Raw genomic sequence first — 16962 nt, 5'->3', positions numbered from 1 at the left:
ATTAAAAAATTGTTGATGAAACTGTTGAGGGTATTATTCATGCACTGGTTAATGTTGAGATAACACTTCCATAACACTTCTTTCAGACGAGCAGAACAAAATGCAAATGTAGGTGTTTGTTTTACTTCGCTACACATGAGTCGCAACTTATTTATATATATTTAAGAGACACAACAAGTTTCCCTCATGTTTGTTCTGTACAAAGAAGAAAAGTATATAGAGAGTGTTTACTCTCAAACAAAGCATGCTGGGAAATCTTCTAATATAAGATTTTTATTATTTAATAACGTCTGGTAATCGTTATCTGCAGTTCATTCGTGAAACTCATTTCAAAAGACCTCACGTTAAAACGACTCATAAGTTCTGCAGTGTTTTGACAATGAAAACTTGAAATTTGAAGTTGAAATTAACTAAATGCAGTCCATTGCTAACAATGCGTCAATTCCACTGAATCCCTGCGAGATGGTTCACAGTGTGTAGGAGCCGGCTTGCTCTCTGCAGATGTCTTATTATTGAATTTGCTCAGTCAGGACAGGTCAGTGAAGGAGATGCTGCAGGATTGGTTTTCTTGGCAACAGCTCAGAGGACACAGATGGGACGAAGATGTGTAATTTAAAAAAAAAAAGGGAAAAAAAAAGAAGTGCACTGTTGCGTCACACTGAAGGTACGAAACATGATCATCTGCACATCCTCACTCTGGGTTGCTTCCTTTTTTCTGATGTGGTTATTTCAAGATTGAATCAAGTAATTCTGTTTTCAACCCTATTACACACCGAGAGGGAAGGAGTCTCACAGATGACACTGACATGTTTGATGTCACTAGACTGAAACTGCAATAACAGATTCATTTAACTTTTGCTGTTGATGACAAACATCAAAATCACTTACCTCTGCTTTCTGGCCTCAGTAAATGTGAAATTTATTTCAATTAAGAAAAATACAAACAGTGATTCAATGAAATATTGATCATTGTGGACTTGTAATGTGCTGGACCTGGCCTAAAGGTTTAAAGACATTAAAAAGCAGATAAGTATGTAAAGGGAAACCTTCACAATATGTTCATATATATCCTGTCATCATTGTGTGATATTCAAGGTCACAAGTCTGCAGAGTCATTCGTTCATTTTGAGCTGAAGGCTCCAACTACGTGATTCAAACTCTGAGCATCTATTGGAAACTTATGTTTACAGTTTCCTGTTTTCGCTGTGACTCCTTTCCTGTCACGTATGCGGATTTTGTCTGAACTGCAATGCGTCACAAACCCCATAATGTGTCACAGGGGTGAGCTTACGGGCATCTACTGGGTGTATTTGAAAGAAATCCTGCTTTTCATGGGGTCAGATGTCTGTTTATACACTAAGCTGTTCTTTAAATGAAGGAGTCACAGTTGATCAGCAAAACAGGAATATAAATAATAAAATGAATCGTATTTAACGTAAATGCTAATCCTCATTAGTTTGGTCCAGAAATACCGGCAAGCAAATATTAGACGTACTTATGTCTGAACCCACAATGTGCACGATATTATCAGATTTAACTAGAAAACAGCTCACATGGCTGGGACACAGTGAGTTAGTAGGCAAGGTTAGGAAAGTGTTTTTTTATTTGTGAAGACCAAGACTCATAATTAATCCATCATTTAGTTCTGCACAATTAGTAGCTGTGTTTACATAATACTGTCCAGGGCCCTTCAGCACAGAGAGGCCATGTCCTCAGTGGCTATTCAATGGTTTTGGCAACTTGGGAAGCAAATCCATCATTAACTAATGCTTGTTGTTTGGGAATGTAATTTACTGGCAAAATAGTTGAATCACATTTTAATTTTTTTGCAGTTGGTCAAAAATGTTCTGGGGAGATTGGCAGCAGTGTTTTCTCAGTGAGATCAGTATTTGTAAGGTCTTGTTATTAACTTTCTTTCACATCCTGTAAGTTGTTTCTTAATGTGTGTATTTTATATTTTAATATGTGATTACAATGTGTATTCTACATTTTTAGTTATATGCCTATTAATATTTACTTTCTCTGTTTTTACATCTACGCAAAGTTTGAGCATTATTAAAAGTGCTGTATAAATAACATGTATTAATATTATCATTGTTGTTGTTATTATTGTTATTATTAATACTTATACTACAACTCGGGACCTGATGCGGCCGCAGGGGAGGGCGGACAGGGACATGGTCATTTGGATCCTTAAGGCCTCAATTATGATGTTAAACACATCCTTGATTTGTTTGAAATTTGTTCATTTCAATGATCTCCAAGTGCAGAGCTTGATCTGCTTCTTCGCCTTTTCTTCCAGATTTCTGATAATGTCGTAATCTGTTGTAAAAATGGGAATTGGGCCTTCTTCATGGTATGAATACAAGCCCATTAGGAAGCCAGGGAAACAGTGGGAAAACTTGGTCATCTTGAGCCCAGTGGTTGATGGATGAATTGGCAACCAGTGTGATATTACTTTGATCACAAAGACGAGGGACATCAGGTCTTTGATATTTCATGAAGGAAAACAGGGATCAAAGAAGAGGAAGAAGACAGTAGATGGACATATAATTGCATCAGAGACTTTATATTTGACACGTTTATTCAAGTAAGAAATGGGACCTGTTTATCAGGAAGGTAAATGGTGGAAAATGGTACTGCTTGGGGCAGTGTCATTAGTCCAATATTGTTTTCCATTGTGATTAATGATATGTTCTCTCAACACAATCACCCTCCTTGCACCATGGGAAGGATCACGCATTACGGTCCACGCCATCAAATTGTATGTAAATTTAATTAAAGTTGTCAAACGAGGCTTACTTCCTGTTGCCAGTAGGTGCCGCTATCACTACATACAGTAGTGTGCTGATTGGACAATGCACAGTTGAGTAAAAAAAAACATCCTGTTTCATGGCGAATCAGTAGGTGACGCTATGACCCTGAGGAAATATTGACATATGTAGCTGATTGGACAATGCACTGAGGAGATAGTTTGAATCACTCTTTTTTGGCGAATCATCCAAATTCGATGCCACGTCACGCTCAGACCGTGCTATGTACGCTAAAAATGTTAACCTGACCCTAACCCTAATCATTTTAATCTCCATGGAGTTGAGACGACACTCACTGAATTCAAAGTTGATCTGATGAAAGCTCTAAGAGGAGTTTGTCAAAATACAATGTGTAAAATGGCCGTAATGGCCAATCAATCCAAAATGGCCGTCTTCCTGTTGCGCTTTTCATAATGCTCTCCTGAAGACTTTTTGTTCGTCTGGTCGTGATACACGTGTGTACCGATTTCCGTGAAGATCGGTGAAAACAAACTCAAGCGCCTGCGTTATAGCCAATTGTAGAGCCATTTTTCCACGCCCATTTCCAATTACTCCATAATACATCAAAGTTTGGTGAGTTTTCGAGTATGTTCAAGACGTCAAAGACGTGATTCATTTGCCTGAATAATCAAACGAAAAGCAATAGGGCAACGATAATGATAAAGCTGCAAAGAGTACCAAAACAGTACGAATCAATAAGTTCAATGTTTAATATGAAATCCTGAAACTCCTGCCCTGTGCTCCCATTTAAAACCATCAATGTAAATTCACTGAGTGGAATTCCAGACTGGGATTTGTGAGGACTGTGAAGATTAGACATAGCTGATGAAAAATTAAGGAGGGCTCCCCGTTTGTTTGCCACCCACTGAGCCGGTCTCATGATTCCTGCGTGACCGGGCTTTGTATCTGAGCTCCGTGCACTTTGCCTTTTGTTCTCGCGCCCCCGGTGGGCAGCTGGGTTCACCACCACCACCAGCAGCAGCACCAGCAGGGGAACACAGGCTCCTTTCACTGGCTGCTGCTTCTTTCCTCTGCTCTGCTTCCACTGACATTACGACACCAGGCGAGTAATCCCCGAAGTGATTCAGTAACATGGGAAAATATGAGCCTGCGCCTTTTACGCACGGAGACACTTCCACTCATATATGAGTAAGAGGAGTCAGAAGTAGTGGAACGTGCCTATGAGCTTGTACCACCTTCTTTATAAGCACACAGGCAGAAGGAGGGCTGAACATTTGTCATAACAAACAGGTCTGGACAGGATTGATTTACTGGATATACATACAGACGGCGTGCGGCACTACCGGTAAAGAAACATTCATTTTCACATATGCGGATGAGTAAAAGTTTGTTTTGTTTCTGTCCAAATGTTTTCACAAGTTGATTTGAGCTGTGGGAGTAAACTATTGTAGTGTCACTGTCACACCATGAGAATAAAACCTGTCTAGTGTGCGTAAACAAACATTTAAAAAACTAAAGTGTCTTTATAGAGCAGCATCACCTGCAGCTCCTTCATGGATGATGCTGTGCAGCCCACTCAGATGGTGTTTTGTCTCGGTCTTTATGAAACACAATGAGCCAAGCGACACTAATTTAATTAGAAAAGATGGAGTTATGTAATATTTCTCTTTTGATTTCACAATTAGAGCAGCAGCAGCAGCAGCAGCGGCGGCAGGAGAGGAGGGGGGTGTGTGATCACAGGGCGGCAGAGGGAGGGCTTTACTGTCATAGTTGTGCTCTGACTGACTCCTGTTGAATTCAGTGAGGTGCAGTCATTAGATCTGTGGTCTGAAGCTCCCACTGGTATAAGCTATAGGGAATGGTAGGTAGCTATTTATCTAATGCTGAATATGTTGAGTTTCTTTTAAAGGTATAACGTGTGTGTTTGCCATCAGGTTGTGACGAATACTTCCTGTGTGTGTGTGTGTGTGTGTGTGTGTGTGTGTGTGTGTGTGTGTGTGTGTGTGTTTTCAGGTATTTCTGCTGCCTGTCTGCACAGAGGGGTGTGTCCGCCAGCAGCTCAGCAAGAGGCATCAGTGTGTGATCTGCTTTTCGTCTTGAATATCTTCCACAGCAAGCAGCAGAGATGGAGCGGATGGAGGATGAGAAGGTGAATATAACTTCTACTTTACTTCTACTTCTCTGTGTGTGCAGCTGGTGCTATGTTGACATTTTTCTCAACTTAGAATCATTTTCAAACACTGAACCTCACACATGTGGTGATATTGCCAAACCATTTTTTGTAGATTAATATAATTTATTCATAGCTATAAACATTTATTTTGCCTGGTATAATTCCTAAGTGCTTCCCGAAGAAGAGTGTTGTTTTTCGCTCTGAGCCTCTTTCGAGCCAGTCCCTCCCAATATATAAATTGTGGTGAAGACTGGCAATTATGGATTTTTCCTTTCTGGCAAGAGCAGGAGCTGGGGGTGTGAGATGAGCACTTCAGGACACGACTAGAAGGAAAAGAGGGGGGAGTTTTGGTGTGGCAAGTTCAAACTTGAGCGTGTTTGAGTTTTTTGCTCTATTTGCTGCGTAGAGAGGTGGGATGAGGGAAAGGTGACATGACAAAGAGGGATCAGGAGAAAGGGAAGCGACGACTGGCAAATTGCTTAAAGTCATTATAACATGCAACTGGAGAGAGTTTGTTTAATTTATCAAATGCTGAGTCTTTCTCTCTCTTTTTCTATCCTCAATGAGCAACTATATGTTGCTGTCTCTGATCCTGTGGTGCCTTTACAAACCATCCCTGTGGTTTGTGTTTTGAAACATGTTGCATACAGTTACTTCATTTTCATGGCCGTTACTTCAGATTTACACATCCACCGCATTGTTGTAACCAGCCACCAAACCATCGTCACTATTATAAGCAGGCAAACTGCAAAAAGACCAGTGTTGGCACGAGATGAGACTTATAGCCTTTATTTACATGTGTACTAAGGGAAAGGGATGGTTGCATCATTCTGATTAATGATTAAAGCAATAACAAAGAAGGAAATTATGTATTAAAAGTTGGAAATATTGAATAAGTGCAGATAGTGGGAAGATTGCAATATGACAAGAATGTGGAAGTTGGGTGTCTCACAGAGGAGGCAGTCCAGCGTAATTTTAGTGAGTAGTGCGAGGGATGATGAAATGATGAAATCTTCATACTGTTGAAACAACGTAACTGTATGTGGTTTTGAATTATCAGTTTTTTTTAGGATTTAACAGGAAATTACCAATTTAAGAGAGCATAGCTGAGTAACTGCCGTTTAAAGTTCAGTCTTGCCCTGGAAAAACAGCAGCTCAGGGTCCATTTAGAAAATGTTTCTGGAGCTTTCATTCACATCAGGTGATCCTCATGTGCAGACACTTGTCAACGACATGTAAGAGCTCAAACTTTCTTATGTATTAAGTTTAATTTGTCAGTATTTACATTATCGGTTATATTTCTAAACAGATAAACAATAATTTATTGGTATCACATATTGATCTTAACTGTTTAATGTTTTACAGTGGACATCCATTAACAAACCCAACCTGTGTGTGTTTTGTACATTGTACATTAGAGCTGCAGATCTTGTGTAACTTTATGTGCTCGGCTGTTGTTTTGAAAAATAGACACACACACACACACACTAAGCTTCATGGTCATGATAATGCTTCTTCACTCACACGGCCCCTCCCGAATTCAAATCGCTGTTGTAACAAGAGGGCGGTCCAACGATGCAGTTAACTTGTTGAAATCTTACTCAACACCAGCGTGTCCCTGCAGATGCAGATCTGATACGGGTGTTTCACATGGTTAACATGCACACGCAACCCACGCAGTTGATCTAAACTTCTCTAAAAAGATAAGACTGACTAACATCCTCTATTCTGCATAGATTATCGGAGGTGATCTTCTGGCCAGAGTCAAAGATGACCTGCCTGTAATTCATTTGTTTTATTTTAAATTAACAAATGTAGCATTAATTAGATTTGTATTCTTTGACATTATATTTCTGTATTTTTTCCCTAAATCTTTTTCTAATTTCATCATGCATTTGTGTTTTTGCTCAACAGTTGAATTTCCTCCTTTCTACTCTCCAACACTTTTATCATTTTACGCAGCATTTCCTGTTTCCAGCGAAAAAACATTCACGCTCAGTCAGTCACAAATGTATCAACAGTGCCTTCCTCTCGTTTCATGACATCGTATCAGAAAACCCCCCCTGTGCAGCTTGATGCACTCTCTCTCAAACAATTCATCACTTCCTCTTGTGCGCTGTCTCATTCTGTGCTGGCTGGTGGTTTGTGGTAAATTAATGGGCATCTGAAACGAGCTACCGTTATGTGCTAAAAACATTTCTGCCAATAAGGAACCAGAAGGTCTCAGTAGATCAGGAAAAGGAGGCGGCCGAGCAGGTGAAGGAACAGACAGTTTGATTCAGGGGAGGACGACTCTTTGAAGATTGAAAAAAGGCAGTTTGTTCCACGTGAACTGGATATTTGAGGAATTTGTTATTTATCAGAGCAGATAGTGATATCACATGCTGGGCACAAAGCGGACTGTGCCTGTGTTTGTACACGCCTGTTGCTTTTTGACTTGTGATGTGATTAATATTGTACAAAACAACGTATTAATGTATTTGCCGGTGGACGTCATGAATTGTTTCATTGATGTTGAAACAGCAGCATGATTTAGAAAGTAGAAGGATTAAACATTGACGATTACAATGGATTAGCTTTCATTAATGAGCCTGTTTGGACATTAGTCTGATACCACTGGACTCTGGGTGCAAATAATAACCGTGGCAAAAGTTCTTATAAGGTTTAGGGATTGGAGTCAATGCAAAAGAGATGAAGTCCTCGGCCCTGTGCTTCAATCACACTGAACCTTTGATTGGGGATGTTCATGTTTTGCATGAGGCCTCCACAGAGTCAACTGGGAACTTTACTCAAACCAATTGCTCCGCTCAGTTCTGCTTGGCTGGATACTTTTTGCATATTGCAGATTTCTCTCCCCTGCCATGCCGGGGATTAATGTCAGGTGTATTAGCTTGTTATTATGAGCTAAACCCACTTTAATTCTCAAACCAGCAGGAAAAAAAACCACTCACAATAGGATTCGGTCTTATTCTCTCAGGGTGCATTTAGCTACTTAGCTGAGAAATACCTCAGGACTGGAAATCGTGGAGCCGGTGCTGTGTCGTAACACTTAACTTTCACAGCACTGGTGCGAGGCTGCAGCTTCTGTAGCAGCGAGCTGAAAACAGGGGAGGAGGGCAGATGTAGAAAGGCTCATTGTGTGTAATTACCAGTGTCTCTATAAAACAACAAGAGCTTTGTGGTGGCAGGAACAGGCCATGTCCACCACACAGACTGAGGCCATGATTGTCCATTAGCTGCCCCTTATTCAGTCTTTTAATCTGTCACATCTCTCTGTCGTTTTTCTCCCTCAACAGCCAAAGAAGAAGGTGACGCCTTATCTTCTGTACTGTGTTGCAACAGCAGTCATTGGCTCGCTGCAGTTCGGCTACAACACCGGGGTCATCAACGCACCAGAGAAGGTGTGTGTGTGTTTCTGGATGTGAGCCACACTGCTGAGTGTTAATCTTGTGATGGACATTGAGTGTATCTATGTTTTAAGACGGCAGACATTAAAGGAGAGGGCATAGTTCCTGTATTAATTATAGATGCAATATCACATCTTCTTTCGATTCCTGGTATTAATATTGTAGTGACGCTCTGCAGTGACCTACAGTTGAAGAAACTTTTTTCTGCCTGGGATGTTATAGTAAGTCTCCTCTGACCTCGGCTAAACAGAGTCGCAGTGACAGACATGAGTTGATGCTAAAAAGCTGCACTGCCCCCATGTGGATATGTACAAAAAATCCATACAGTTTCTCACCTCTAACCTTGTCATTCTTTTCTGTGGTGTGACAGAAACTGCGTAGGTTTTTCCTGAATGTGTCCATGGAGCGTTACGGCGAGCCGTTCAGCGAGGGCGCGAACACCATGGTGTGGAGTTTCTCTGTGGCCATCTTCAGTGTGGGAGGCATGATCGGGTCCTTCTCCGTCGGAGCCATAGTCAACAAATTTGGCAGGTTAGAACAAAAAGAATAAAGTTAATAAAATTGATAATAGATCGATAAATTACATCGTATAACAAGAAATTCATACATTTAATATCTTTGGTTTTAAGATCACAGTTCATGATCTGTTTTAAAGAATAATCTGCACATTCTGCAATAAAAGCAATGTGCTGCAGCCTAATTTATTTATGTAAATTTTTCAGACATATGCTTTTTAAATTTAGTTTACTCACTAACTATGTCTTTCCTTCCTTCCTGCTTGTTGCTCATCACCAGGCGTAAGTCCATGCTGCTGTCCAATGTCCTCGCTGTCCTCGGAGGTGGTCTGATGGGGCTGTCGGCCCTCAGTCGGTCTTTTGAGATGGTCATTGTCGGCCGGTTTATCATCGGCGTGTTCTGCGGCCTGTGCACCGGACTGACGCCCATGTACGTGGGCGAGATCTCTCCCACTGCTGTCCGGGGGGCTTTCGGCACCCTGCACCAGCTGGGTGTCGTGATCGGCATCCTGGTGGCACAGGTATGAGTATGTGATAGTTGAGATTAATGCTTTATATATTATCATTTGGAAAACCTATATTATCATTTGGAAAACCTCATTTGGAGTGTAAATACTAACATATTTACACTCATGCAGGGGGGATGCAGAACATTACATGAGAAATATGAATAAAGTCATATTAAATTAAAAAAATACATTAACATATTCATTTCAGAATAATCTTAATGAAATATAATCTTTAATTTTCACCAATCGATTGGTAAAAACAATTTTGTAACCCTTAGTATGTTTGCCATCTCTTAGCCTCAGACACCTTGTGCACTGGAGGACAGTTGCACAAGCAATCTTTGCACTCTCAAAGTTTTTGATGTAGCGCTAATAAATTGACTTAAAAACACCAATTACAAATACTTCTCCCCTGCTGCCCTTTTACTTTAGATCTTTGGTCTGGACTCTCTACTGGGCTCTGATTATTTGTGGCCTCTGCTGCTGGCTCTGACCATCCTGCCGGCCATACTGCAGACCATCATGTTGCCCTTCTGCCCCGAAAGCCCCCGCTACTTGCTCATCAGCCTCAACCAGGAAGAGGAGGCAAGAAAAGGTTGGTTTAGTTCCAGCAAAGAAGATGACGACATCAGCTTTTAATGAGACCGAATCTAGAAGGACTCATGAATTTTTAAAGAACTGTGGATTGAAGCGTGTCCCGTAAATGTTCTGAGGCCTTGTGATTTATTAAAATCTCACCATGGTTACATGTTCTTCCAAGACCCTTGCAGCTGCTCCTACCTTAACATCGTATTTCCATCATAAAATGCTGACCTCTTCTCCGTTCATCCATCCCGTCGTCTCATTGCAGCACTTGTCCGCCTGCGTGGCACTGAAGACGTGAGCGATGATATTCAAGAGATGAAGGAAGAAGGGATGAAGATGGCCATGGAAAAGAAAGTGACCATCCCCGAACTCTTCCGCTCCCCAAAATACCGCCAACCAATCGTCATCGCTATCGTCCTCCAGCTGTCTCAGCAGCTGTCTGGCATCAACGCTGTGAGTCGACATCGTATCTTATCACAGCTGCCGATTAATGGAAATAATTAAGAAATCTCTGTCTACGTGAAATGAGGGGGCTATCTTCCAACTTAATGAATCTTTAAAGGGGTATTCACTGAAATTATACAAAGCTCATGACAGGAGAGGCTTCCTGGCTCCAGGCAATGTTAGATTGAGTGGAATAATCTAAGCCTCTGAGGGTCAATGGCAGCACAGTGGTATTTAAAAGGTGTTTTGTTGGTAAGGTTGTGTAATTAGGCCGACTAAATGTGTTGATGGTTATTGTGACTGAACTGACAATCACAGTAAAGCTGCTGCAGCCTGCGGCCAAAGACTGCAGCATCGATTCAGCCCTGACAGACACATTACCCTGACCTATATCACTCACTAGGAAAGCAGATATCAGAGTTTTACATAATACAACTTGTATAGATTTGTGCTTTAGATCTTCACCGAAAGTTAAAGCTGCACAATTCAATATTTCTATGGATTCAATGGCGTTCGATATAGAAGCAATATCATCACCCGCCCCATCCTTTCAGTTCCGCTCTGGTCAACAGAGCATTTTATCATTTAGTAGCTCATTGTTATAGTTTGACAGCCGACAGAATCTTTGTTTACGCTCACTCTGATAAACTGTGGGATGATTCAGCTGCTAACGATCCAGATGTTTCAACCAGAAGTTGGTAGAGACCAAAACAAAGCTAAAAGTGAGAGACTATCCAGACAAATAACTCAAGTGATTGCTAAATTTGCAGAATCAGAATCTGGGTTTATTGCCAAGTAGGTTTACACGCACAAGGAATTAGCTGTGCTGTGTTTTGTGCAAGAAAATAATTATAAAAAATATAAAAATGGGCAGCAATTGTTTGCTAACTCTGATAATACTGTCAGTGTGTATTCTGCCCCCAAGTGGCTGAAAAAGGAACAGGTGCAGATTAAATGTATTAAATGTCATTTCAAACACTGACTGCACTCATCTTCTTTCTTCTTCTTTTTCTCCCTCCAGGTGTTTTACTACTCCACAGGCATCTTTGAAACCGCCGGTGTAACTCAACCCATCTACGCTACGATCGGGGCTGGAGTCGTCAACACTGTGTTCACTGTCGTCTCTGTAAGTGTCTGACTTCCTGGTTTGTGTCTCAGAACATGGCATGTTTCATTTAATTATTCATTTATTTTAATGAATTCCTTTTTTTCAGCTCTTCCTGGTTGAAAGGGCGGGGCGGAGGACGTTGCACCTGATTGGCCTGGCTGGAATGGCCATCAGCGCTCTACTTATGACAATCTCGCTCTCTTTAGGGGTAAGTGTCCGCTGCTGGATCATCTTGTCCTGTGATCTTTTAGCAAATAAAATATGTTTTTAAAATTTTTCTCTCTGTTTCTCTGTCTGAGCAGAGGAACAACCCGTCTCTTAGCTACATGGCCATCGTGGCTGTGTTTGGCTTTGTCGCCAGTTTCGAGATGGGTCCAGGTCCCATTCCCTGGTTCATCGTGGCTGAGCTCTTCTCCCAGGGGCCCCGGCCTGCTGCCATGGCTATCTCAGGTTTCTCCAACTGGACCGCCAACTTCCTGGTGGGGCTATCTTTCCCCAAACTGGAGGTAGGGATACATTTACGACACCTGAAACTCTCTTAATGAACAAGTGGTTTGAAAGTTTATCCCACAACGAAACGCCGTCCTCTCTTTTCTCAGGAACTCTGTGGCCCATACGTCTTCATCATCTTCACGGTCCTCCTCATTGGGTTCTTCATCTTCACCTACCTGCGAGTGCCTGAAACCAAAGGACGAACCTTTGACGACATCGCAGAGGGATTCGCTGCCACTGCGGGGAAGCCCACCAATGCCCCTGGGCCTGAAGGGGTGGTCATCGGCCTGCCGGACCCTGCACCCATGTCCCCCACAGAAAAGGTTCCTATGGTGGATCTTCCCCCGGGGAAACCATGAGCATCTTTAGCGAGAAGCAGGAAGCCTTAGGGTGCAGTGCAGGCGAACAGGGTCCATGCACATAGAAATTGCAAGGAGTTATATTTCATAACTCACTAACGATAAAAGAGCAGTGAGGGTGTGTTTAGAAAAAGCCAACTCAGTGTATTAATGCAGAAATAAGATTTTTGTTTTTAATGTATGTTTTTAATGTGCCTTTTTGTAAATTAAACACACAGTCTTTAAGTATTCCCCAATTACAAAAGCTTAAACAAATGACAGAATTCCCCATAATCCTGCTTTAACAGTGGGCGAAACTTAACTGAATTACCAGTACTTAATGTTTGTTGACATTCCCGGTGCCAGCTCTGTGCGTATTGATCCATGTAAGAGGATCAACATATGTTCAGTGTCCAGGTCCTCTGCTACCCCCAGTGTTAAAAGGTTGCCGGATTTAAAGCGGGGGTTTATGTATTGAGGTCAAGCTTGAAAAGCCGGTTTTGGAGTGTGGTAGTTTGACCCAAAAAGACTGACTTGGAGTCCTGTCTGCTTGCCTGATGTGCCTCGCAGCCAGGGGAAGGGAGCCATGTTGTCTCGAGCAGACAGATGGACGAGGCGCTGCATCAATCCCTCTCCTCCTCGTGTCGAGCACTGACTATAGATTTAAATTATATATTTAAGCGAGATATGCATGTTGATGTCATCTGAGAGGACAGGGTGTTTGTACTGGTGCACGTCATTGGAAGTTAGAAGTGTTTGTGTGTGATAAAGGAGTAAGTCGAGGAGGGTTGTGTGCATTGGTGATGTCTGCATGTAGGAGAATGAGGCGTAGTCTAACACTGCCAAGTCTTAGCAAAGTGTCCGTGTTATGGTTTCGCTGCAGGATACAACCACGATGACAGAATGATTCAGTCTGATACCTCAGGTGCCTCGTTGTGTTAATGTGTTTGGCTTCTAACTGTTACAGCGGATAAAGCACATTCATCCATCACTGTACTTGAAACTCCGAACGTAAATACAAGCCAATGCGCCACAGGTCATTAAGATATCCCAGAACCTCTTGAAACAGTGTTACATCCCATCAAAAGTGCCTGTCACTCTTTTTCAAATATGTATTCAGACACATTTAAGTTTAACTTCACATATCTCTGTTTAAACAAGCCATTTGCCATGTGAGTCGATGATACAGAACAAAAACACTAAAGAAATCGTATTTATTTCAATGGGTTTATGCACAAAAACTGTCGTATCACATGTATTTGTGTCCGAATGTCGGAAATCATGTGTATAAGTTTAGTATCTCCACTTTCTGCGTCATGATCAGCTGTTACAACACAGTGTATACCTGCTTACAAATGCCGTTGACGCTTGCACAATTGCAGGAAGCACTTTGCAACATTTTAGAGTTAGCAGCGTTTTGTCTGCACGCACAGTCCGACTACTTTCTCGAAACGGTTTGTGTGTCTGTGCGTCGATCTCTGCTACATGTAAATATATTCGTATGCATTAGGATAGGTCTGGTTTTGGTTGTCATACTCTATTTTCTTTTCATAATCCTGTCTCCTCCGCCGATTCCCTCTTGCCCTTTGGGGAATACTGTTACTATGGTGAATGCCACCATATTTCAGTTCTCCACAGCATTTTTAATATGTATATTTTGCTCTTTTGCTGTTTTTTCTTTGTGGGAAAACAGAAGCGGGAAGTGACTGCATCGGAGTGTGTGTGTGGCAGTCGGAGTTGACCTTTACTGTTTTTCTATCATGATGTCCTCTGTTCTGCCTTAATAACAAGAGAGACTAAAATGAAATAAACGTGTCCGTCTTGTAATGAAATGTGCGACTTGAATAATGAGGATAAACAGTGTGTGTTTTTCTCGCTGTGATGCCGTGAGTTAAAGCCAGTTTATTGCCATGAATGTTTAATGTTACTGAAATCTCTATTCTAAAGTAAAAGTATGAAAGGTTTGTCTGTTTCCATATCTGCATTGTGGTAACTTCCATTCGTGCACCACAACATTATCTACTACTACTCAATCATACACTGTACACACTGAAAAAAGAAAACTGTTCACCAAATAAAAAAAAATATTTCAACTAGTGACACACAAGTTAATTTTTTTCCCAAATTAAATGATCAATTATTCAATATAACTTGTGAACTTTGATTTGAACAAACTTAATTTATTTGCCTGTTACAAATTGAAGTTTTTTATTTTAAGCTGGTGAACAATTGTCCTTTTTTAAGTGAGGCTAACAAACCCTGAATCACTGAAATAAAGTCATGCGTTTAAAACCAGAGCTTGTTTTTGTTGCGTGGCTGCTGCTGCTGCTGAAATGATATATTCATGTTAGCGCTGATATGTATTAAGTGTGCGTGCGTGACACGGAGTCATGGGGTTAGACACCCTCTTGTGACACACAGCTTCAAAAGCCAAACCAGAACACACGAAGAGATGCAGGGGATTATTAACCCCACAGAGGAATTCCTTTGAAAATCTACTTTTTATTTTCACTTTGCTATGAAAGCTTCATTTTTAAATGACATTGTTCTCACATTTAAAAGAAACACTTTGAACTGCAAATCCAGAGGTTGTTGATTTTTTTTTTTTTTTATAACATTCAAATTTGTCTTTGATTAACTGAATATGCTTCGTTAAAATGGATTATAATTTAAGCAGTTTACTAAGTAGAATGGCATCCAGTGGCCCAACAGTCTCCTCATGAAGCCACATTTAAACTCCCTGGATCTGGATTTATATTTGAATCTGCACCAATAAATCTACACTCATAAATAATTAAACACTCACTGTGTGATTGAAAAAAAAAAAAATCAAGATTCCATGAAAAGATGCCTATCTCGCCATGTTGAAGGAAAATGGATCTGACCCCTGATCCAGATCCACACCAAAATTATATGGATTATTTTCGGACAGATATCACATCCAATTCCAAGTTTCATGAACAAGTAATACTAATGAAGTAGTTTTGTGTAATCCTGCTGACCATCAGACTGACAGACAACAAGCGCAGAAAGAAACATAAAAGTCCTTGGTGGACGTGATAATAAAAACTGTATTCACACATAAAAGGCCAGAGGTTTTTTGTCTGAATATTTAGTGATTAATTGACTGTGATCATTTTCTGATGATTGACTAATCAATGAACTCATTGTCTCAGCTCTAAAACACACACGAGTAGACATTTTATTCGAGCAGCCAGAGGGAGCGAGCTGCTGCAAAAGAACAAAATGGACTTGAGAAGTTCTAAATCCCTGTTTAATGACTTCAGCACCATTATTCATTTCCCTCTCCACTTTGCCCTCCGCACATCAGCCTCTCGGAGCAAAGAGCCGAGGGTAAAGGGCCCCCGGCTGGCTGGGAATGGGGCCATCTAACTGTGTCAAGCCAATAGGCAACATCTCCCTGCAAGAGTCTACTGAAGTTTTATTCATTGCAGTGAACTGGGGCATGAAAAGCCATCAACAAGCTGCAGTGCTGCAGTCTGACCAGCGAGTGGCGTGCACGGACCGGAGGGGCTGTTGGGTTTATGTGTCCTTGCATGTGTGTGTGCGTGTCTTTGCATGTGTGTGTGTGGTTGTGTGTGTGTGTGTGTGTGTGTGTGTCTGGATCCTGCCTGGATGAGCAATGAGAGTGTCTGAGAGACAGGGGGGGGGGGAGTATGAGGAGGAGGGGTGGTGGTCGTATGAAGGATGGAGAGCGTCAAGAAATGTGTCTAAATCCTATTCATTTCCCACAAAAAGTCAGGAAGTGAGAGGGAGCAAGGAAGGAAAATGAGAGAGGTACGTAATTTGGGTACGTTCACATGCCGCAGCTTGAAAAATGCCAGTGAGCACAGTGTCCAGACATGTGAGGGATGCCACAGCCACAGTGTGCCAGGCGGCCTCGCAGAAATGTGCACGAGGCATCAGAGCAGAGCCGGAGCAGAAGCCCTCAGACGTGTCTAGACAGTTGTTTTACGAACCAAACTTGTTTATTAATCTTTCCACCTCCTTATCTCACTCTGTGTGTGTCACTCTCTCTTGTTGACTCACCCTTTATTTCTTCTTTCTTTCTCTTTGTCTCTTTGTTTCTCTCAAATGAAAAAAGGACTCCCTCTCTCCCCCCTCTTTTCTTGCTTTCTGATCTCTCTCTCCCTCTTCTACTGTCTCTATGACAGCGGCGTTTTGTTTTGTTTACTCCCTCACTTGCCAGCCTCTTTATTGTATGTGCGGCTCTGTAAATATTTTTCTCCTTCCCTCATCCATTCATCCATCCACCCCCTCATCCTCTCTCTCTCTCCCTCAGATAAAGGGAGCAAACAGACTCCACCTCCTCCCTCTCCCTCTCTCTCTCTCTCTCTCTCTCTCTCTCTTTCCTCTCTCTCTCAACCCCCCCCCTCTCCTGCTCACTCGCTCTGTCTGTCACACACACTCACTCTATCTCCCTCTTTCTCTCTCTTTCATGCTCTCTCCCTCCCTCTCTCTCTCTGTCAGTTTCATTCTGTAGTGGAGATGTGGAGGGTCTTTCTGTGTCTCTGTCTGAATTTCCGGCCTCATTCAGCGGAGGAAGGTGAGGAACAAACTTTTTTTCAATTTGAATTGATTCACATTACATCTCTG

At 41.7% G+C, this 16962-nt stretch overlaps 2 protein-coding genes across 6 annotated transcripts in view; both read left to right on the top strand.

Annotated features, from left to right (window-relative positions):
• The first annotated feature begins 3770 nt into the window (after positions 1-3770).
• On the top strand, positions 3771-14640 carry slc2a3b (solute carrier family 2 member 3b). 4 transcript variants are annotated; one of them, XM_034611109.1, is made up of 11 exons: positions 3771-3876; positions 4788-4923; positions 8244-8348; positions 8725-8885; positions 9150-9390; positions 9811-9973; positions 10229-10416; positions 11429-11533; positions 11622-11723; positions 11818-12021; positions 12115-12366. In XM_034611109.1, the coding sequence occupies exons 2-11, from the start codon at positions 4900-4902 to the stop codon at positions 12364-12366; spliced, it is 1545 nt and encodes a 514-aa protein (XP_034467000.1). In that variant the 5' UTR covers positions 3771-3876; positions 4788-4899. The 4 variants fall into 4 exon arrangements, with proteins under 4 accessions (XP_034467000.1, XP_034466998.1, XP_034466999.1 ...); XM_034611107.1 differs by lacking the exon at positions 3771-3876 and adding an exon at positions 3889-4119; XM_034611108.1 differs by lacking the exon at positions 3771-3876 and adding an exon at positions 4569-4635 and having other exon boundaries at positions 12115-14640.
• A 2121-nt stretch (positions 14641-16761) lies between these two features.
• Positions 16762-16962, top strand: part of ephb6 (eph receptor B6) — a 35298-nt gene continuing 35097 nt past the window's right edge. For both annotated transcript variants that reach the window (XM_034611021.1, XM_034611020.1), the window contains exon 1: positions 16762-16912. In XM_034611021.1, the coding sequence (XP_034466912.1) occupies positions 16855-16912 (58 nt within the window). In that variant the 5' untranslated portion in view covers positions 16762-16854. The remainder of the gene's footprint in view (positions 16913-16962) is intronic.

Source organism: Hippoglossus hippoglossus, chromosome 16 (genome assembly GCF_009819705.1).
Source record: "Hippoglossus hippoglossus isolate fHipHip1 chromosome 16, fHipHip1.pri, whole genome shotgun sequence".
NCBI lineage: Eukaryota > Metazoa > Chordata > Actinopteri > Pleuronectiformes > Pleuronectidae > Hippoglossus > Hippoglossus hippoglossus.
The sequence above is the reverse complement of the archived record's forward strand: the minus strand, read 5'-3'. Positions and strand labels throughout refer to the sequence as shown.